Here is a 23,350-nt window from a genome sequence, read left to right as displayed (position 1 = left end):
ACCTAGAAGCCCAAACCAGGATGATGCCCGGGGCCCCATTGTACTAATCACTGTAACAGACAAAGGAAAAGATGATTCCTGCCCCTAAGAGCTTACTGCACCTAATAAAGAAAAGATGCAACAAGTGAATGGCTGTAATAAATCGTTGGAAGGAGTAAGGCAGAATGAGGCAAACAATAAGAAGAGCATATGTTTACGTAGGCCAGATGTGCACAGCTAGATGGTTCTGAGTCAGATAAATTGTATTCTTATAATAAACTGTAAGATATAAATATGATAGATATCAGCAGTCCCTCCTGACCATGTATCTAGATATAATCAGTTGGCAGTTTCCTGTAGACATCTTGGTAGACATGAATCCTGGTGAGGGATTTGTTGGGGACAGGCTAGTGGCTTTACAGATTAATTCAGGGAACATATGAACGGGGAGCCTGGAGGAAAACATAGAGGTGTGAGAGGCGTTGACAAGCAGTGGAGGCTGCCTCCGTTAGTGGAGTGGAGAGAGTGAAAGGTGACACAATAAAATACAAGAGCAGATAAACAGGAGATAAAATTGTGAAGCAACTTAAAAGCATGTTAATTATTATTATAAATATATATAAGTATATTGTATTATTATTTGTTGTTAATGACCTGGATGTAGGAACAGAGAGCATACTGATCAAATTTGCAGGTGACACAAAGCTAGGGAGGTTTGCCTACACTTTGGAGGATAGAGCTAAAATTCAGAGGGATCTTAATAAATTGGAGAACTGGGCTATAGACAACAAAATGAAATTCAACAAAGACAAATTTAAGGTGCTACTTAGGGAAGAAAAACCAAATGCCCAAATATAGAATGTGGGATAACTGCCTTGGCAGCAGCACTGCTGAGAAGGATCCGGGAGTTGTGGTGGATCACAACCTCAGCATGAATCAACAGTGTGATGCTGTTGCAAAAAAAGCAAATGCAGTTTTAGGTTGCATTAACAGAGGCACAGCATGCAAGTCACGGGAGGTGATAGTACTGCTCTACTAGGCGCTGGTTAGGCCTCAACTGGAGTACTGTGTCCAGTTTTGGTCACCAGTGTATAGCAAGGATGAAGAGGAACTGGAAAGGATCCAGAGGTGAGCAACAAAGATGATCAAAGGGATGGAATGCAAACCATATAAGCAAAGGCTGAAGGAACTGGGTATGTTTAGTTTGGAAAAGAGGAGATTAAGGGGGGACATGATAGTGGTCTTCAAATACTTGAAAGGCTGCCATAAAAAAGGTGGAGAAAAGTTGTTCTCTCTTGCTACAGAGGGCAGGGCCAGAGGCAATGGTTCAAACTACAGCATAGCAGATTTAGATTACTTGTCAGGAAAAAATTCCTAACTGTAAAAATGGTAGGACAATGGAACAGACTGTCTACGGCAGTCATGGAAGCTCCTTCACTAGAGGTTTTCAAAAGGAAACTGTATAGCCATGTGTCTTGGGTGGTTTAGACGCAACAAATCCTGCATCTTGGAAGGGGGTTAGACTAGATAACCCTTGTGGTCCCTTCTAACTCTGTGGTTCTATGATTCTAATTGAAAATTTGCCAGAAGGATAGTCTTTGTAAAATGAAGCAACAAACAAGTCAGATATTAGTAGGCCTTCAATCTCTCTAATCATATATTAGGTTTTTTTTTCTGTGGCAGCCATCATCATAGTATCTGAGCACTACCTTCAGATTCATGGTACTGTACATTTCTAGCTTTACACAATGGCATCAAAGTCCCTGTATCAGCCAACAAAACATGATGGAGAAGAATTTAAAAAGGGACTAGTGATTTTTGGTGCCCAAACTCCAGGGACCTGATTTCCAGAAAGTGCAGTGCATACACCCACTGAAAATCAGACCCCTTTACAGTATCTCAAGTTGGGCACCAAAAATCACTAGTCCTTTTTGAAATTCTTAGTCTGTATGATCCTATAGAAAACAAAAGGGGATTTCCTTGTCACATCCCAAAAGCTACTAACATACTCTTGTTTTATTTTTTAAACTTCAGTTAATTTAGTGTTGGTGAAACAGCTGTTATAAATATCCTTTTGAAGGGTAGAATCTGAGAGCATTTAATTTCAGATGGTAAGTATGAACAGCAACTTTGGCTTATGGCTCTGCATCACTATCACCCAAGTGATTGCCAGCTCATGAAGACAAATAATCATGCTTTCCATCTCAGTAAATACACTTAAATATGTGCACTCCTGGATATGTAGGGGTGGGGTAGGTTGTTCTTACTGGGGGTACGGGGGAGGACATGTTTGCTACCAGAAATTAGGATGAGCTCTAGTGTTATTGCTTTTAAGGCCCCTCTCTTTAAGTCGGCCGTCGACCAACAACAAAACAGCATAATGACTTTCTCCTAGTGAGTTTCTCCGAGGAATCAGCAATTAAGTTTGATTCCAATGGGATTAATGATCTAAGATGTAGAAGACTTTTTCAGATAGAAATGAGGTTATTCATATTTTGTATACACTGTCTAGATTGTACAGTGATGGGTGCTTTGCAGATACATATGGCTAGACAGACATTAGGTGAAGACCTGACTCAGGCAAAACTTTCCCTGACTTTGGTGGCAGTTTTGTCAAGTAAAAGACTGCAGGATTTGGCAGGTGTGGTATATGCCCTGCTTACAGGGAAAAAAAAGACAAGTGTTAATTTTCATTGCACTCTTTTATCATTTGATTATATACCATGTTTCCTTTAAATTCAGAGCACTGGGGACACTTATGACTAATTCTCTTTGATCTATTTGATAAGAATGTCCTCTGCAGTTTTCTCTTGACTCTGAATGACAGCGAATTGTGGGCACCATGCCGGTAGGTGTGGCAACGTAGTCATAGCACAAGCCATGTTTGACAGGACATGCGTATGATATTATGCGACATGATGGATTCACAGTCTCTATTTTCAATTGCAGGGAGGAGAGCATTGCTATTACCAGGGCCAAATCCGAGGAAACCCAGAATCATTTGTTGCCTTGTCAACATGCCATGGACTTCAGTAAGTTTCCCCAGGTTATTTTTTTAATGGCCTGTATGTAATTTCTTAAAACAAGTACAAATTCTAGAGTAAAGGAATTACTAATTGTTTTCTTATTGCAGCAAAATGTTAAACATTTTACCCTCCCTCACAAATTATGGGTTGAATTTGTACCTATAAAGAAATCTTGGATTTTTACAAGTAGTTTACAGAGTGCCCGAGTTGGTTTTTATTAAGCACATAGATACACTGGTATTGTGTAATACCATTTTTTCAAGTTAAAACTAACTTACAAATAAATAAGCTAGGGTGAGAGCAACCCAAAATATTCCTTTCCAAAGGGGAAAAAAAAAAAACCTTTCTAAATGTTACTCTTTAACTATGTCAGAATATGCTTTGCTCTTTCCTGATTACTACAATGAGTAGATGGCATATTTCTCTTCTATTCTGACCCCATTTACAAAACAAAACTGAGACAGTGAAGTGGGGGTTTTCAAGTCATTTTTCTTTTCTTTCACAGAGGCACTGATCTTAGATATTTACCTGCTGATTGGTACTTAACATATATGGCAATATATTTGTAAATCTGAAGGAAGGGAGTGGCTCTTAGATGGCAAATTGAAAACTTTGCATGATTTTAACCATATTTTGTACTTAATAGCACCTTCCATTTGAGGATCTCAAACAGCTATACAAAAATCCCACATAGCCCCTCTGAGGGTTTGTATCATAGTTTTGGACTGGTTCAAAAAGATTCCTGGCCTGATTTTCAGAGGTACTAAGTAACTGCAGCTTCAGGGGACTTCACTGGGAATTACAGGCTCTCCCCTGATATTGAGGTCAGACATTGCTTGAAGGATCATGTGATGAATGGTAAAAAGATAGGAGCACTCAACAATTACCTTATGCTTCTCTTTTTAACTCCTGCTTCACTGAAAGGCAGGCACGTATCTGATGGGGATTTTCATTGATTCGATCCTTTTCCTTCTCCAATAGTTCTGTAAATTCTGTATCAGACTTCCATATTTTCTGTTAGTTTCTTTTAGTTAAATTTGTTGGGTTTTGTTTTTATTTTAGCATCACTGCAGTCTTCTGTCTGATTATTTGTACCATAATGCTTTTATCTCCTTTGTAATCAAGATTTAGGAGTGAGGACTAACCCAAGAAATCTGACTTCAGGTTCTGTGCTGAAGGTGAATCTAAAAATAGTAGCATTTTAGTGCATTCTGCAGAGATTTAACAGCATGACTTCCATTAGTTGTGATCCATTAGGTCTTGGATTATAGTCTGTGACCCCTGTTAACTTTCAGGGGCTTAGGGAAAAAGGGAAAAAGAGACTAAAAAAATTCCTTTCTGGCCTTTATTTGGTGCTTCGTTCTTCAGGATGAAACCCTCTCACTATATTCTCTCAGTGCTTAATTATCAGTGTTGGTATCTTCTAAAGCAGCTACACAACTAGAGTGATAAAGAGTTGTTATCTTTTCCTTTTTTGTTCAGCCCTCTTAGGTACATCTCTTTTTTCCTTTTAGGGAGGAATCTTCAAATACCTATATACGTATATCAGCAACAAAGATCAATAGATTCCTATTTCACATTAGGGACAGTTTGAAACAATATAAGAGGTTGGAGTGTTCCAGGACCCTGTATGAGAATGCAGTGTTTCCTTAATAAGTCATGTTAAACTCAGGTGCGACACTGCATCATCATCATCATCTGTATAATCTTTTAAATAGTGCTTTTCATATGTAGACCTCAAATACTGAATAAGTACTGCTGATTCACGATGGCATTTAATTTCATTAACTCCAACCAGGATCTGGAGTATTTCTCTGGAGCAGAGGAAACTGGGGGCTATTACCATCTAATAAAGTCTGTAGGGCTGGTTCTATGGTGAACTTTATGGGTTGTAACAGCTGGAGAAGATGCCTCTAAAGGAGCAATAAGCTCCATGTTCTCCATATCCAGGCAAGTATTAATTCAAGCCTTTTCCTCTGCTTAATACATCCTCCAGGTCCCAGCCTATAACAGCTATATTATTGGTGGGTGGGTGTAGATCAGGTGCCAAGGTTGATGCCAGAATTGTTTATTTAACTTTATCTTGTGATTTTTTTAGCTATTAATGCCTGCATTCTTTTTAGGGATGTCTATCTCTCGTTCAGTAAATTAATAAGGTAGTGGGTTCAATGGTGGAATCCTCATAACTCTTAATTTTCTTTCTTTTTGGTAGTTGCGTTGAAGAGACAATATACTTCTGTGGCCTTAACTCCTAATTAGCCAAGTTTTTATTTGGGATGTCCAGTAGCCACAGTCTACAGTGGGTTAATGCAGAGATTCAAACAAAAATATAACATTTTGAAAAAAGCCACACTCATTATTAGGATTTCTAGTGTCCACGTTTCTTCTTAAATTTAGCTCTTGGGTTCATGTTCCTTACAGAAGAATATAGAAATAAATGCAAAATAACTTGCCATTTTCATTTTGTTTTCTTCATTGCAGTCAAGTGATGTAAACATATCTATTACCTGTTGGGAATGTTGGAGTATAGGAATACAGTATTGAATCTCTTTCAAAGAATATGCTTAATTATATATTCTTATTAATCTGTATTTTAATGCATTTTCTATTACAATACAGGCTCCTTGGAAGAGAACCATGTATTCCTTTGTGTATTGTATAGCATAAAGTACACTGATTCTTAATAATGGATGATAGATTATTGAGTAATGATCTCTTCTAATGTAATAGCATTTAAAACATTCAAATATGTTCTTAGGCCATGATCCTGCAAGCTCCTTCACACAGGAAGACTCCTTCCTCGCCCCAATTGAAATTAGCATGTGGGTACAGGGTGCATCATACATAGGAGCTTATAGGACAGTGGTGTCAGTTTGAGAATTATAGAAATATTTTTTGGAAATGAAGGGCCTTATCAGAATAGCTATGGACATGCTATAGTAAGGCTTAATTTAAAATAAGAGTTTGAAGGCCTGTAACATAGATAGATATGTTTTCTTGTTGGACCATGAATATGCTGCCCACTGGTGGTGAAATTAAAAGTCTTGATATTTTAAGATCAAATTGATTTACAAGATGTTTATTGTTACAATATGTTTGGGTATAGTTTTGACATAGTAAAGATTCAGATTTCAAAAATGGTCTGTATTCTATGACTACTTTGGATCTAACTTTTTTATTAGTGTATGATTCAAATATATGGACTGCTTAAGTTGAAGTCTATTGCAAAACATCCATTGACTTAAGTCAGATCAGGTTTGTAGTTTGACTGTAAATATGTTATTACCATGTACCATTATTAAAGAGTGGATTGATCAAATTCTGACTTGATCAAAGGTCCATGCTGCTGGGTGAAATGATCAAATAGGAGGCCCTTTATTCTGAGAATGTGAATTAAGTCCTCAAATGCTGATACACTGATCAATCCTGCAGACTTTACTCATGTAAAATTGCCATTGATAGCAAAGCAAGTTTTGCATACTTAAAATCTGCAGGATGAGTCCCAAATCTCATTTTATTCTTAGAATGAGGGCCTTCATCAGGCTCTAGGATTTTTATTTTAAACATCATAGAACAAGTTAATTTCCACAAAATATTTACAGGTTATCTGCAAAGGGATGGAATAGCTTTGAATTAAATATGTATTTATAACCACTGCTAATATGAGTTATATATTAACTATATTATATTATATATATCCATAATTACTTCGGTGGAGCTGTAAATACACAACATTTAGGAAAATATTAGATAGGTTTATATAAAGCTGTAATGGTTTAAAAGTTTAATATGTAGTTGTGGTCCCAAAAAACCCCAACAGAGTAAAATTATATCATTTTACTCAATACAGCTGCTCCCTGGGTATAGTCAAGGTCAGATCTGATTTTAGTGAAAAAAATGCAAAAATTAATTATAAAAATGTTTTAAAAATCAATGTCATATTTGACTCGCATAAGCCAAAAGCCAATATCGATTTCTGTCACTTAAAGAATGAAATGTGGTGGGTTGCTTTTTTTCCCCCCCCCTCTCAAACTTTGCAAAAAAAATAAAAATAAAAAATCTTGCTCCCTTGTTGAGGTTGTGCAGTATATATCAAGTCTGAGCCTACAGCTCATATTTATAGCTAGTCTTAAAAACCTTGAAAGAAGCACTTTAGAAAGGAAATGCTGACACAACTTAATCTCAACAACACACACATGCTGCTGTAATAAAGAAAAAATTGCAAGAAAAGGCTGACTTAGATAAAGATGAAAAGGGAAGTGGGGTAGGAAATGTACCTCTTTAGTATACTGCCAATTAACATTTTCCATATCAGATCATTTTATTTTAGGGTGAAATTCACTGGTGTGCGTAAATCTGGTGCAAGGCTTAAGCTTAAACCCCATTTAAACTCAAAATAGGATTTAAATTGGATTTCAAGTGGTGTATAGGCCTTGTGTGAGTGCACAGTGGGGAATTTCACCACTGCTGTGTATTTACTTATAAACAGTAATGCACAACCATGTAATTTAATTACCATAGGCTATCTACATTCACTTAGGATCCCTTAAAGCTTGAGCCTATCCTGTGGTTAGAACTGAACCATGTGCCACCTTTGTTAGCTTGGAAAATTGGTGATTGTTCACATGAGAGCAATTACAGAAGCAGATTTTCCAGCATGTACAACAAGCATGTATATAGTTGGCGCCCTTAAAATTCCTCTTCCATTTGGAAGATTTTACTTGTGTGAGAGCTGTTCCCTGGACGTATAATGAGGAATACCACAAGAGCTAGTGAAAGCTTTCCATCTGCTAGAATACATACTGTATGAAAGGGTAACATAGCATGGGAGACTGGCTCTGGCAGTTCATGGAATATTTCTGATGATGTTGTTTTATATAAAACCTATTTGTGTCTTTTCCAAAAACAATTTAATAAAGGACTTAAATTGATGTGTGAGAAAAAAATTGTTATTCTTGATTTTTTTTCAGTTTGTTTACCTTGTTTTGTTTACCTCCAAAGTGTTCCCATTATGCTGGGTCTTGTAGGAGCAGGCAGGCAGACAGACTTATGGTACCAAAAAGCTTAAAATCCAAGAGTCAGCTCAGTTTAATACTTTATTTTGGCATGACAAGCTATACATATGTTCCCAGAGTATGTAAAGAGACCTCTTAAGTATCTGTCAGAAGTAGGAACAATCTGTTCCAGGGAGTGGGGTTCACACTAGGTTTGGGAACTGGGTCAGTCAGTCAGTTTCTGCTGCTCTTTCTGTCGAGCTCTTTATCACTACAACAAGGAAGAGGAAAAACATTTTTTTTAAAAGGATAAGTTGGTTGTAAAATCACAAAAATTGGCACGAGGACTTAGAAACTGGGATAATACCTGAAATTGCTTTTAATTTTGTTTTTAATGGTTATATTTCAAGTTCATAGCCTCCCCTTCACGGGTTACCTGTTTAAATTGTTTTAATCTTTTAATAAATGTTTGGTAAATCTCTACTCAATGTTACCACTTTTCCTGCCTTTAACAGTGGGATGTTCTATGATGGGAATCATACTTATCTTATTGAACCAGAAGAAAACCATACTTCACACGTAAGTAGAACTTCAGCTAATCCAGTATTCAGATACACAAGGGAGGCAGAAAACAAAAGAAGCCTTATGCTCAGCCTTGCACCTCTAGTGTTGGGGCTGGTCACAGTGGGAGTCCTTGTCCTCCCACTCTCAGCAGCTAGTTCATATATTGCTCTAAAGATGCAAACCAAAGGCAGTATATTGCATCTAGTATTTGAGTTCCCAGTATCTAAATACAGTATCAGGAAAACAGGAGGAGGTTTACAGAAGTTTTCCTCCAATAATGCATGTCTTAGCTACCCCTTGGTAGCTTCTTTAAAACAACCTCTTGGTCATTTGCCAGTACTGAAAATCAGTTAAAACAATATATATATATATACATATCCATTTGCATTTCATATCATTTAACTTTAGAAAATTTAGACCCCAATCCAGCAAAACATTTAAGCATGTGCTTAACTTTAAGCATGTGATTAGGTCTGTTCACTTTAAAGGACCTACTTGTATATTAAATGTGAAATACAGGTTTAAGTGCTTTGCTGAATCAGGGCCTTAATGATCACATCATAATTGGGAGAGGAAGAGAAGAATCTACAATGTGTATAAAGTTCTTTGAGGTTTGATAACCTCCAGTGTTCCATTATTTCCCCAACATACTGGTTTGGTACCTAATGCAAAAGGGTTTCTTTCTCCCTAATATTCACGGGATGGTTCATTTTATCTTGGCTTAATGCATGCCACTGTTTACTATTTCAGGAGGATTTCCATTTCCACTCTGTTTACAAATCCAGGTTATTTGAATTTCCTTTGGATGACCTGCCATATGGTATGATGTTTTTAATGCTCTCTTCTTTTAACTTGTGTCTTATTTTGCCAAACTTGTGTATCATATTCGGTTGCTAATATTCTTTGGAGTTTTACTCCTTTGTTTGCTTGAATCTGTCTTTTTCTGTTTAAGTAAAAAAACATAAAAACATAAAAAAACATGGGGGAGGAGTAGGGGAGAAGAAACCTAACAATTAACTCAAACCTCACCTCAACCTTTATATTGTTGATTTTTTTAATAAACTTTGAAGAATTGAATGCTTTATATGCCATTACACATGCAATATGTACTTTACATAAAAGGTCATGGCAACCTAAAGGTTGATCAAAATAATCCCCTAGTTACCAAGGATTGATGAACATCAGTGGCCTCCCCCACTGTGAGATATAGGAATGGTCTACTAGTCTGAGTGTAGGAGTAGGAAACTGGATTTTTCAAGTTTTATCCTAGTTCTGACTCTTAACATTTCTGCTTCAGTCTTTCCATCTTAAATTACATTGGGGTGGCATATCCCCATTTTGTCAAGGGTTTATCAGTTTGGAAATGTAGTTTCCTACATATATAGCTTATTCTGGAGGAATGAGACCTGTACTAAACTGCTGATTTCTTCAAGACAATTACAGATGTCTAGTTTATAATATGGTAGCACTGAGGACTGGGGCTGTGTTGCACTGAATATGGAATATGAGACCTAATAAGGAAATTCACGTTGTGTGGGATGCACTCTGGAGGATGTCTTCTGAAAGAGACAGAGGTAGTGTGACTACTGAGTCGGCAGCTTCTCTCTCGAAATGGGTTAGTAAAGGATGAAATCTTTTGGAACTAGAATTGTGTGTCTTGTAGGCAAAGGACTTTATCACTGGTGAAACGTTATGTTTTCACAGACTTTTGGAGAAAAAAATAAATGTAATTTTGAATTTTTTATGACTATGAAAAACATTTTTTCTGCAATCAGATATCTATCATTTCACCTTCGCAAAAACCCTTTGACCTTCAAAGTGTGTCAAACTTTCTTTGCAAAAATTGAGACTTTCCATCTGGGGCAGTTTCAGAAAACTCTGTGTTGGCTGAGATGGGGAAATGTTGCCATATAATCAAATTGTGGAATACTAATGAAAATAACTTAAGTATATGACTACTAACAAAGTGGAGAAACTGCATATGACACTAATCTTGTGCAGCTGCTTGGTAGGATCCCATACATGAATAGGTTAATTATAACTAGCGAGTTTCATAACAACATGTTATAGGCTTTGTGGATCCCATTGACGGCTCACTCTGTGATCACTAAACCTGTCCTCAGTTTCAGGTTTGTCATGAAAGTTTTAGCAGCTGCAGCAGATTTTATACTAATGAAAAACTAATGTTTCATTATTTCCATGAGCTGTTTATTTAGGTTTCCTTTGCCTTTCGTCTTTAGTTTTATTTTAAGAGTATGTGTAGTTCCCATTGTGTGATATACATATGCTGAGTGGAGATATAAATAACTTAACATGAAATCCTGTTCCCACTGAAGTCAATGGCAAAACTCCCATTGACTTGAAAGGGGCCAGGATTTCACTCTGGATCTTCAGGGATATATATGGTATCATAACTGGGAGTAGTGGCTTTACAGTGCTTAAACTTTTCTGTCTGTTTCCTTTAACAGATATGATATATTTGCAATTGCTAGCTTGTAGTATTTTTGGTTTTTACTTTTTTATTTACTGCAGCAGGACTATTTTGCTAATCCTGTCCTATAAGACTGTTGTTATAACAAAATGCGCTTTACCCTGTACTTTATATTGCCAATATTTCTCTTCTTCTTTATCCCCCCACCTTGTTTGTGGACTTACATGCCTTCAGAAACTTCTAATTTGATTCAAGAATTATTTGTTCTTATCCTTAGTAGGCTCTGTGCATAATTTAAGATTTCCTGTCAGTGCTGCATTATGAATGTACTTTGATGTACCACAAGTCTTTTACATTGATGGTGGATTAACAGACTGGGGTGACTTCCTATCAGTATTAACCAAAGCAAATGGTATGATATCTCATCAGTAGCAACATAGCTTTTTATATTCTTCTGTTCCATGGGAATTAAAAAATATTATTAGAGAATAAATTATACTCCTCCGTGTGATGGCCAGCAGATACACCGTTTTATGTTATGCACCTGTCAAATGTCACTGACTGTGGAGGATTAGGACTTTGAAGAGAGAAATCCAGGGCTCTTCAAGAGGCTGGCGATTCAGTAGGTGGTACTTTTTCCTCAGAGTCCATACTAAATCAGTCAGTGCTCTGGCATGATGATAGCAGACACTATGCCCTTGGAGGTGCTGTTTTTCAGATGAGACAAAGTAGATGTCATGATCTTCAGTGGCCATAAAAGTTTTCATAGAACTTTTTCAAAGTAGGAGTTATCAAATTCCAAGTTGGTTTGTTACATCCCTATTTCTATTTCAATTTCTTTTGTGATTTCAATTGGTCATGGTACTCTTCCTGAGATACTTTGGGATGGGAAAGCACTACAGCATGTTCTCGTTTTGTTACATCCCTATTTCTATTTCAATTTCTTTTGTGATTTCAATTGGTCATGGTACTCTTCCTGAGATACTTCGGGATGGGAAAGCACTACAGCATGTTCTCGTCATTATCATTCACTTGTAAAATGTTGTGAAGTATTACTGTGTGCTGTTACAAAGCTGCTACATTCCACCCCAGATATGGCTTCATTTTTATGGTAGGTGAAATGATCCTTAAATAGTTTGTAAATTATTAAAGTAGTCTGAGATGCTATATAAATGTAAGATATTTTATTTCACCGACTAAAAAGTTGTAATTTTACCATTTGACTTCTGGCAGCCCTACAGATCCTTAAATCAAAAGTTAAGAGTTGGTGGCATGACACCAAAACATGGATTGGATCTACAATATAAGTATAGGTAGGATATATAAATGCACTCACAGAAAACAGACAAGTAACAGTAAATTTGAAAGTGGTTCGTGTTGATTCGTTGTGAGATCTGGGTAGTGGCCATCAGGGATAACAGAAGCCCCGGTTAGCTGACCCTGGCTGTGATTGAATTAGTTTGATCATCTTCCTATTATTCTCTCATTGAAGACCATGTTTCACTTAGCATTTCAGTTGCTGTACTGCAGCAAAATGTCTTCAAAAGTATTCACATTTTCTATTCTATAAGAAGAACTGTAAGAATATGCAGAACATATGTGGAATACAGACTGAGGACCCGACCCTGCAAACCCTTATGCAGGTGAATAACTTCACTCAGATGAGTAATACCATTTTTTTCAAATGTTTCATGAGTGAAGTTATTCACATGCATAAATTTTTGCAGGATTGGATCTTAAGTGAGTACCAGATATTGTCTGATGAGAAAGTTTATAAGTAGAGCTGGGCAACAATTTTTGGGATGAATAGTTAATTCGCCAAAAATGCAGTTTCGTGAACAGAAAGTACTCATGATTTTGGGTCAGATTTGGCAAATAATTTCGCCCAGGAAGAAAAGAACATTTTTAAAAAGTCTAAATGGATTTATTTTTTGTTTAAAAAGCAAAAAACTGAAACAACAACAACAGAAAGCAATTTCATTCTGGATTGAACAAAATTTATTTTTTGACTTAAAAAAATATTCAGTTTTACATTTCAGTGAGAAAAAATGAAAAAATTTGATTCTGGTTGTCCTGGGGAAAAAAATCATTTCGGATTTTTTTGTTTGGGCCATCGAACCAAAAAATCAGTTATTCACTCAGCTCTAACAATAAGTATAACATCTGTGACTGTGCTTTGCTCATACCCCACTATGGGAGATGAGCTCTTATGATATGTATTTTCATTAGAAACTCTTGATTACTACAACCTGATGTCCTATAGCTAGATGTAGTTCAGTAAAACATGCAGGTCCACTTTGAGTTTTAGGTCTTAGCAGCCATTGCCATCCTTTCACTTTCTGAATCTGCATTGTTGTTTTATGCTGGTGTTTGGATCATGTGTACAAATGCAGTTCTTGGTATAAAGTATATGCAGTATGAGCAGAAGTGGAGATGTTGGAAATGTTTATAACCAAATGTGAACGCAGGTGGTTTGGGATTTCCTTACAAAATCAAACCTTCAGTGGAAAGATATGTGAGTTGGAAGTGCCTAATTTTGCACAGCCCTCTTCACTGGCTTTGCAAAAATTACTCTGGAATACGGAAAACAGTTCTCAGCCCTTCATGATTAGTACCCCCAAAAGGTAAAGAAAGAGCAGAGAAGGGAAATTAGAATATTAAAGAGGATATGATATAAAATGAGAGAGATTGCTGGAACTTTCATGTAGTCTCACTGAAAGGTGATTAAACAGATATGCAAAAACTATAAAAATGCGAGAGCTGATAATACAAGTGAAGGAAAGGGACTTCTGTCTGCAGTAGACACCGTTGAAACAAGGAATAAGAATCTAGAACTAAAGAGGGAAAAGTTCAGGTTGGATATTAAAAATGGTGAGGTCCTTGTGTTTTGTTTAGCTTATACTGTACCTATCACTGGGGTTTATGAGCACCTAGTAAAATGGGATTTGGCAAAAGAATAAACTTCTCAGTGCTCATGATTAGAAGTTTTAAAAAATTAAAGACCTAGTGGGATTAGTGTGGGGTAATATCATACTGACAGTGGGGATTCTAAACACCCCAAAAGGTCTCTCCCAACTCTAATATGTATTATACCCTGTGAATACTGTACCTTAAACCATAAATTAACACAAAGAGAAATCAAATTGAATTAATGTAGCCATTGCAAGTGTGGCTGTTTCCTGCATTCCAGAAAATATGATTCAGTTTATGGTAGCACCATACGAATAATATTCACCACACAGTATTTGGTGAAATTTAGTCTTTGAACATCAGTTACACCTTCTGAGGATGTAGTCCACAGAATGGCTATATTAGCAGACCTGCATTATTAATAGCAGAATTTTTATAATTTCTTTATTGTTAAGATAAGTAGCTGTAATGTTGCCTCCTTTCTAGAAGAAGAATTGAAAAATGAAATCATTATCAGATCTAATTCACAGAAAATGAAAATATCCATATTTTGTTCATGCTGCCCCAAGGTTATGGAGTGAAGTGATATATATTTGATAAAAGTGATGTATTTGTCTTTGTTTTCCACTTAGAATTCTGGCAAATGAATACCACGTCACAGAAGTTTGTTCTAAAGCCAAGACACAAAAGGAGTAAAAGGCAGGTATGTGCCCGTACAATTTCTAAAGAATGTGCCACCAGACTTGGTTTGCAGCTAATAAAGGAATCTCTCCAGATGAAGTCCTATTGCTCATACTGTTTTAGCATGAGACCTACATAAATAAATAAAAACAGTTGCAAAGGCAGTATCTAACATCTGGGTAACATTGCTGGAACCTGCTGAAGAAATCCCTTCTTAGGCGCTACGCATCTGTGTTGTATCATGCAACCACGAGCTACTGGAAACGCAATTTCAAGAGAACGAACAGACATCCCAAATCATTTTGATGTTGTCATGCTTTGCCATGCCTTTTCCTCTTGCAAACTTTAGCTCCATTTATTCTGTCATTTCTGGATTGTCAAACTGCAACATCTGGGGATTATGATGTTGTTGTTACCTCTAGAATGAAATGATCTTTGTTCTTTAATTGAAGTTAGAAATACTGTACCAATTTGAAATATAGTGTTTGGTTCCTTAATTGAAAAGAAAATTGCATTTAACAGAGTAGCTGCAAGTCAGGTAGTTATATGAAAGAAAAGCAGGACTAAAAGCAGCAGTAAAATTTACTATTATAAACTGAAAGCACCATTCTTGTTTATTATTATGAGAGGTCATTAATTGTGTACATTTATTTTAAGTATGAAAATATAATATAGATCCTGTATATTTGGGATGAGTGTTATGACCAGGTTAAAAACCAACTTTTTATTCCACAAGATTCACTAAAAGTTCAGATTTTTAATGTGCTCTGAGTAGATACTCCTTGTAGCTTTTATTTTAAAAAAAGTAAATCTCCCATAGCACAATGAGCCATGTAAAATATATATGCCACTTTTTAAATTTGTTCTGATAATACAGATATGCACTTAGTGGAGCGCAGTCAGAGGTTATGGTAAGGCAGATATAACACTCTTCGGAGTTTGCAAAAGTTCCTTGTTTCTGATTTTAGACCTGGGCATTGCACAGAGATGCTGCTGGTCTGTTGGTGATGGACAAACGTAATGTGTCTGTATTGCGTTTTACATCTGTCAGTATCTCTGACATCACTGATTATGAAGATTATGTCTACACACCAATTAAATATGCACAGCTGGCCCAGATCAGCTGACTTGGGCTTGTGGAGCTCAGGCTGTAGGTTTTCCACCACTGCTCTATTTACTGCTTAAGTGCAAATTAAGCAGAGCACACAGATCTGTTTGCCAACCTCAATTTGGAACAAAAAGAAAAGTTGTACTAGTGGCACCTTAGAGACTAACCAATTTATTTGAGCATAAGCTTTCGTGAGCTACTCCGATGAAGTGAGCTGTTGCTCACGAAAGCTTATGCTCAAATAAATTGGTTAGTCTCTAAGGTGCCACAAGTACTCCTTTTCTTTTTGCGAATACAGACTAACACGGCTGCTACTCTGAAACCTGTCAATTTGGAACATGTGTTAAGAACACCAGGCAGTGGAATTTTATAAAACTTCACATACAATGTTGCCACACATATTTTATCAGAACAATATTGATCACCAAATTATGAGTTTTCGAATGGTACCTTAGAAGACATACACTGTACAAAGATTATTACTATAATGTGTAGGTTTGGACAAAGGGGTACATTCTGTCACAGAGTGAGAAGGTGCAAGCAGCAGAAGAGGAAGATGATTTCAGCAGCAGCTGTTCGGAGAGAGATGAGAAGTGGGGAGACCAGTGAGGAGAAGGTGGCATTACATGACCTTTTATGAGCACTAAATTCACTTAGAAATATATACTCGTATTGATACTCTGCTATCATGATTATCTCCATGAGTATGATACATGCACAAACACATCCCAGAAAAGAAGCAGGTATTGAATGAAAAACAAGACTAAACGGCTCAAATAAAATTTAAGCGCATATTCACTGCCATGAAAAAAAACAGGCAAATAAAAAAAAATGGGTCACATAAATAACTTTTGTGAAATTCACTTTATATCAAATAGTGCTAGAGGGATTGTCTGACTTTTCACAAACAAGAAGTAGTTGCTCAAGATTTACAGCAAGAATAATAACATAATTCTGCTCGGAAGAACAGGGAAAATAAAGGCATCATTTAGAAACGTGGCTGTGAACAGGGTTGAAAGTAAGTTAGAGGACTTACTGCTACGCCGAAGTCCTGAGCAGGGCGGGTGGCCTCAACCGGAAGAGGCATGGCCTCAACCGGAAGAGGCAGGGCCTTAAATCCGTGGGCCCTTTAAATCTTGATTTAAAGGGCCAGGGGCTCCAGCTGCGGTAGTGGCGGCTGGGAGCCTGGGGCCCTTTAAATCACCCCTGAGCTACCAGCTGCGGAGGCGGCTGGGAGCCCCGGGGCTCGGGGGCAATTTAAAGGGCTCAGGGCTCCAACTGCCACTACTGCAGTGAAGCCCCAGGCTCTTTAAATCACTGAGGAGCCCTGGGGGCTCCTGGCTGCCACCACTACCCCGGGGCTCTGGAAGAGCTTTAAAGGGCCTGGGGCTCCACTGTGGTAGCGGCTGCCGGAGCCCGGAGCCCTTTAAATCCCCGCCTGAGCCCTGCTGCCCGAGCCCTGGGGTAGCGGCGGCTGGGCTCCGTCGGGAATTTAAAGGGCCCTGGGGCTCCAGCTGCTGCTACCGCTCCAGCCCTTTAAATCCCCTCCGGAGGCCCGCCGCCACTACCCCAGGGCTCGGGCAGCAGGGCTCCGGCGGGGATTTAAAGGCCGGGGTGGTAGCAGCGGCTGGAGCTCCAGGGCCCTTTAAATCCCTGCCAGAGCCCCACCACTGCTACCCCAGCACTCGGACAGCAGGGCTCAGGTGGGGATTTAAAGGGCCCCGGGGCGGTAGCGGAGCCTGGTGCTCTGGGGCCCTTTAAATCCCCGCCAGAGCCCCGCTGCCGCTACCCCAGGGCTTCGGCAGCAGGGCTCAGGTGGAGATTTAAAGGGCTTGTGGCTCCGGCAACCGCTACCGCCCCAGCCCTTTAAATCCCCTCCAGAGCGCCACCCCTACCCTAGAGCTTCGGCAGCAGGGCTCCGGCGCAGATTTAAAGGGCCGGGGCGGTAGTGGTGGCTGGAGCTCCGGGGCCCTTTAAATCCCCACCAGAGCCCTGCCGCCGCTACCTCAGGGCTTTAAATTGCCCTCTGGGAAAGCCGGTCCCGGTACAGCACACCGGCTCTTACTGGTACACCGTACCAGGGCGTACCGGCTTACTCTGGCTGTGAACATCTGTAAACTGGAAGGAAATGTGACACTTAATTGACTGTGTATTAATGATAGTTGATTGATTTAGAATTTGAATAAGCAGTACAGCCCTTACAAAAAGGCTTTTTGGGGAAAAATAGTTAATTGTGCCATTCTGAGAGTTTGTAGCAATTCTGTGAGTTTACAATTGGTACCAAAAAAGTTTTTAAAGATGTAGACACTGTTTAGGCTCTCTCTCAGAAATCTAGGGTTCTTTTAGAAAGTTCTAAGTTTATTTTGTAGGATTTACACCTATTTTGGAGGGAACGGGGGCAGAGGACACACTACATTTTATATACATTTATTATATAATTTTCCTGTTGACCCTCCAACAATAATCTGCTGACCAGATGTGGAGTTAAAAGATTGTCCCTATTTATAGCTTGGAAACACAGACAGATCTGACATACATACAAATATACAATCGTTTTTTAATAGTGCTACAATCAGTATAAATTTAAAATGGTGGAAGGATGGCAGCATTCATAATAAATGAGAACACAGGGAGATGAATTAATATAAATCATAGAAGATTAAGGTTGGAAGAGACCTCAGGAGGTCATCTAGTTCAACCCCCTGCTCAAAGCAGGACCAACCCCAACTAAATCATCCTAGCCAGGGCTTTGTCAAGCTAGGCCTTAAAAACCTCTAAGGATGCAGATTCCAGCACCTGCCTAAGTAACCCATTTCAGTGCTTCACCACCCTCCAAGGGGAATAGTTTTTCCTAATATCTAACTTCGACCTACCCCACTGCAACTTGAGACCATTGCTTCTTGTTCTGTCATCTGCCACCACTGAAATCAGCCAAGTTCCATCCTCTTTGGAACCCCCCCTTCAGGCAGTTGAAGGCTGCTGTCAAATCCCCCCCTCACTCTTCCCTTCTGCAAACTAAATAAGCCCAGTTTCCTCAGCCTCTCCTCACAAGACATGTGCCCCGGCCCCCTAATCATTTTCATTGCCCTCTGCTGGACTCTCTCCAATTTTTGCACATCCTTTCTGTAGTGGAGGGCCCAAAAGCGCAATACTCCAGATGTGGTCTCGCCAATGCCGAATAGAGGGGAATAATCAGTTCCCTTGATCTGGTGGCAATGCTCCATCTGATGCAGCCCAATATGCCATTAGCCTTCTTGGCAACAAGGGCACACTCTTGACTCGAATCCAGCTTCTCATCCACTATAATCCCCAGGTCCTTTTCTGCAGAATTGCCGCTTAGCCCGTCACAGGACTGGCTCTAGGGACCAGCAAAGCACGTGCTTGGGGTGGCACAATTCCAGGGGTGGCATTCCGATCACCATTTTTAATTTTTTTTATTTTTGCTTGGGCAGTTGTGCTCTCGGAGCTTGGGGAGGCAAATTTTTTGCTTGGGGCGGAAAAAATCCTAGAGCCAGCCCTGGCCAGTCAGTCCCCAGCCTGTAGCAGTGTATGGGATTCTTCCGTCCTAAGTGCAGGACTCTGCACTTGTCCTTGTTGAACCTCATCAGATTTCTTTTGTCCCAATCCTCCAATTTGTCTAGGTCACTCTGAACCCTATCCCAACCCTCCAGCATATCTACTTCTCCGCCCAGCTTAGTGTTATCCGCGAACTTGCTGGGGGTGCAATGCATTCCATCACCCAGATCATTAATGAAGATGTTGAACAAAACCGGCTTGATACCGGCTGCCAACTAGACATTAAGCTGTTGATCACTACCCTTTGAGCCCAACGATCTAACCAGCTTTCTATCCACCTCATAGTCCATTCATCCAGTTCATACTTCTTTAACTTGCCGGAAAGAATACTGTGGGAGACCGTATCAAAACTTTTCCCTTGTTGATGTGGCAAATTAAGATTCATTTCCAGTTGCCCTTTAAACAGCTATTGTTTGTTAATCTTTTTGCAGGTTCATCAGATTTCACGTAAAGTTGAGGAGGAAACAAAATACATTGAGTTAATGATTGTGAATGATCATCTAATGGTAAGACTTGCATACTTTGCTATTTGAAATACATCAATAATTTATTATTGTCTTACCTGCCTTCAAGGCATAAACAATAAAGTACACCAATGATCTTATTAATACAGTTTATGTCCTAAAGACTGAGGGGCTGATTCTGATCTCACTTATATCATTGTGTGATTCCAGTAGAGTTACTCCTCATTTTCACCAGCATAACTGAGAACGGAATTAGACCTAAAAAATGTTCAGAACAAGAATTTGACACAGAGTGACCTGCTGTATATCTGACTCCAAACTGATGGTACATAATATTTACCTATAATAACTAAACAATCTATAATGTTAGTCTGCAGTTTACTAGTGACTGTGTGCAGAATCATTGGTTTTTTTTTTAATGAGAATGCATCTCACTTACTTTGTTACGGTACTAAAGGGCTCTTTAACCTAGTGGAGAGAGGCATAACAAGAATCAACAGTTGGAAGTTAAACCAGATAAATTCAAATTAGAAATAAGGCACAATTTTTTAACTGTGATGGTCATTAACCATTGGAAAAAATTACTAAGAGGAGTTGTGGATCCTCCATCTCTTAAAGTCTTTAAATCAAGACTGACTGCATTTCTGGAAGCTATTGGTTAGCCAAATGCAAATGATAGGGTCAATACAGGAGTAACTAAATGAAATTCTATGGCATATGTTATATAGCAGATCAGATTAGATGATCTGGCCTTAAAATCTATAGATCTATAGTTGTTCTGCTTCCCTAGGGTTTTTTCAATTATGAACAGCTTCTCTTAAGCAATGTCCACATTTGCAAAGATACCGTCAAGTTCTAGAAGGAATACACGGCCATCCTTAAATAATTTAAATAACAGAGCTTTATTCCTTTGACCCCTGTATTGGGTGAGCATAGCAATAATGTCGAGGGTGACAGTGATTTCTATTTCACAACAGAAGATGGTAGTTGGTGTTCAGAATTTTCTTTATTATAGTGGTTGTGTTTGAGCCAGAAGAGCAGGCATCATTGCCTGCTACATGATATACCCATTTGAACACAGCTGTTTCCTGTTTAAACTTTTGCACATTAATTTTCTTGTTGGTTAAAAACATTTGGTAAAATGTCTGTTAATTGAATAAACACCGTGATTATTTCATTTTCCTACACTATGAACCTGGGTACATATTAGAAAGATGTATTCATTATATTTTAGGCAGTATACTTTATGTTAATCCTCTTGCATTTACAACACTGTCTGAACTCTGAGCACCTAGTATCTTTTTAGGGATCACACATTATGTTGCTGAATGTCCAAACAATTAGAATTAGATAATATGCTAACGTATATATCTGTTTAACTGACCTTCTTCCTTTTTTTGCTGAGGCCACAAACAGCAGCGCCTTATAATTGCTGAATTCCTGCCCAGCTGAGTATGTACTGTTATGCCATGTCGATGCTACAGCGCTGCAGCTATGCTGCTGTAGGCTGTAGTGTAGGTCACTAGGCCAACAGAAGTATTCTTCTGGTGACCTGGCCATGACTACATTGGGGCTTAGGTCGGCATAGCTACAGCTTTTTTCACATCCCTGAGCGATGCAGCTACGTTGATAGAACTTTTAAGTGTAGACCAGACCTTGGTGATTTCACAGACATGATAAATCAGTGTTGGAATCTGTCTGTTCAGGGTAAGCAAGCTGTTCCCAGGGCTCATTGACTCTGAAGTACTTCTTGCTTAATATTCTCATTTTATATCCTATAGAATATAAACTGTGACTATAGAACTTGGACAGAACCATCAAATACTGCAGAATTCTAAATGGATGTAACTTTACCCACAGGCAGTTTCCTAGCTCTTACTCTAATCTGTGATCGATGTATCTTATGGTAGCTGGAAAGAAACTGTCATATACACTGTCTGGTCATTTAGACCCAAACTTTGCCTTACTGTAAATTTTGTATTGCCTGGTAATGCATAAAAATTCACATTGTTTGTTAATTTCTCTATGATGGAGAGATGGATTTAAATTAAAAACAAAACAAAACAAAAAACCCCAATACAATTTCCCCTGTTAGGCAATCATCTAAAAACAAAGAGTGAGTGATCAGTGCTGAATCTTCAGCAGCAGTTACTTCTAGAGATGTGCTCAAGTAACTGGGTTACAAACTAGGAAGTAAACCAAATGTCTCCATGAGAAATTTTGGTTGGAAAATATCAGTGTTTGCTCTAAAGAACAAAAATGGTCTGAAAATACATTTTGTTTCCTGTCTTTTACTATTGATTCTGAATAATTAGCATGTATATAGAATATTTCATCTGTAGATCTTGAAGCCTTTGTACATGTGGGTAAGCATCGTTATCTTAATTTCAAAGATATGTAAATGGAGGTATGGGGAGATTCAGGGCCTGATTTTCAGAATGGGCTAAGCATTGTCAGAGCCACTTATTTCTGTTGAACTTGTGGAAGCTCAGCAATCCTTGAAAATGAAACTTTATGTGATTTGCGTAAGGTCACACAGTAAATCAGTGGCAGAGCTGAGACCAGAACCCTGGACCACTGCCCTATCCTCTTCTCTAAGAAGATATTGTAAACAGTGATGAATTAAAAACAAAAGTGAAAATGTAGATAACAGCGTCCAGTGTCTTTGAAAAACTTCTCAAAACATAACTGAAAATAATGTTTAAATAACTACTATATTTGAGAGAGAAGATGGGTGAGGTAATAGCTTTTATTGGACCAACTTCTGTTGGTGGAAGAAACGAGCTTCTGATCTTACACAGAAGTTGGTCCAATAAAAAATATTACCTCACCCACCGTGTCTCTCTTATATCCTTGGACCAACATGGCTACAACAACACTGCAAACAATAAGGGAAGATACAATTTTTGTAATATTTCTGCATGTCCAGTGCATGGTAACAAATTAGTTTTAGCTGAGGTAAAATATTTCTTTTAAAAAGCTCTTCTGTAGTGCAACTACCAGTACTGAGAATATTTTGGGGGTTTAGTTTTTGTAAAGGGTTTTTTAAAATATTCTAAATTCAGATCAAATAACTTTAAAAATGCAATATAAGGCCACAGCCCTGCAAAGATATACCCAGTTTTTGCCTCCTGCCTCACAGCAGGAGAAGGGTAACCTTGTGAACCCTCTGAGCTTGAGGAGTAATTGGGAAAAGGGGCCTGCAGTAGGAGAAGCTGGCTATGGCCCAATAGCTGGCCTAAGTTACAACCTCAGTTCCAAGGAGAAAAGCTTGGGAGGACTCTCAGCTTAAGGAGAGAAAGAGGGACTACCTAAATTACAACCCCATGACTTCTTCCTTTCCAACATCTGTCTTGTTCCAATTGTTGGATGCCTTAAAAAAAGAGAGAGCTGGTCTTCCTGCAGTTGTTCCTGGACCCCCCCATATGCAGATTTGGAAGGGTAAATGTCCCACAGTGATTTGTTTATGCCCTGCTGTTCAGATTCCCTCCTTGAGAGGAGGAGGCCTCACAGCCAATTTCTGGTACCCTGTGTCATGGTGAACTGCCTTCAGAGTATCCCCTTGTGGTCCTAAAAGTGCATTGCTCACAGCACCCACTTGGTCTGTTCCAGTCAAT

At 38.6% G+C, this 23,350-nt stretch overlaps 1 protein-coding gene across 8 annotated transcripts in view; it reads left to right on the top strand.

Moving 5' to 3' along the window:
• ADAM22 (ADAM metallopeptidase domain 22) overlaps positions 1-23,350 on the top strand; it is a 195,213-nt gene that overhangs the window by 114,027 nt on the left and 57,836 nt on the right. For all 8 annotated transcript variants that reach the window (XM_048838070.2, XM_048838074.2, XM_048838072.2 and 5 more), the window contains 5 exons: positions 2,929-3,011; positions 8,515-8,578; positions 9,314-9,383; positions 14,537-14,607; positions 19,701-19,775. In XM_048838070.2, coding sequence (XP_048694027.1) covers positions 2,929-3,011; positions 8,515-8,578; positions 9,314-9,383; positions 14,537-14,607; positions 19,701-19,775 — 363 coding nt within the window. The remainder of the gene's footprint in view (positions 1-2,928; positions 3,012-8,514; positions 8,579-9,313; positions 9,384-14,536; positions 14,608-19,700; positions 19,776-23,350) is intronic.

This window comes from Caretta caretta, chromosome 2 (genome assembly GCF_965140235.1).
Source record: "Caretta caretta isolate rCarCar2 chromosome 2, rCarCar1.hap1, whole genome shotgun sequence".
NCBI classification, from domain to species: Eukaryota; Metazoa; Chordata; order Testudines; family Cheloniidae; genus Caretta; species Caretta caretta.
The sequence above is the reverse complement of the archived record's forward strand: the minus strand, read 5'-3'. Positions and strand labels throughout refer to the sequence as shown.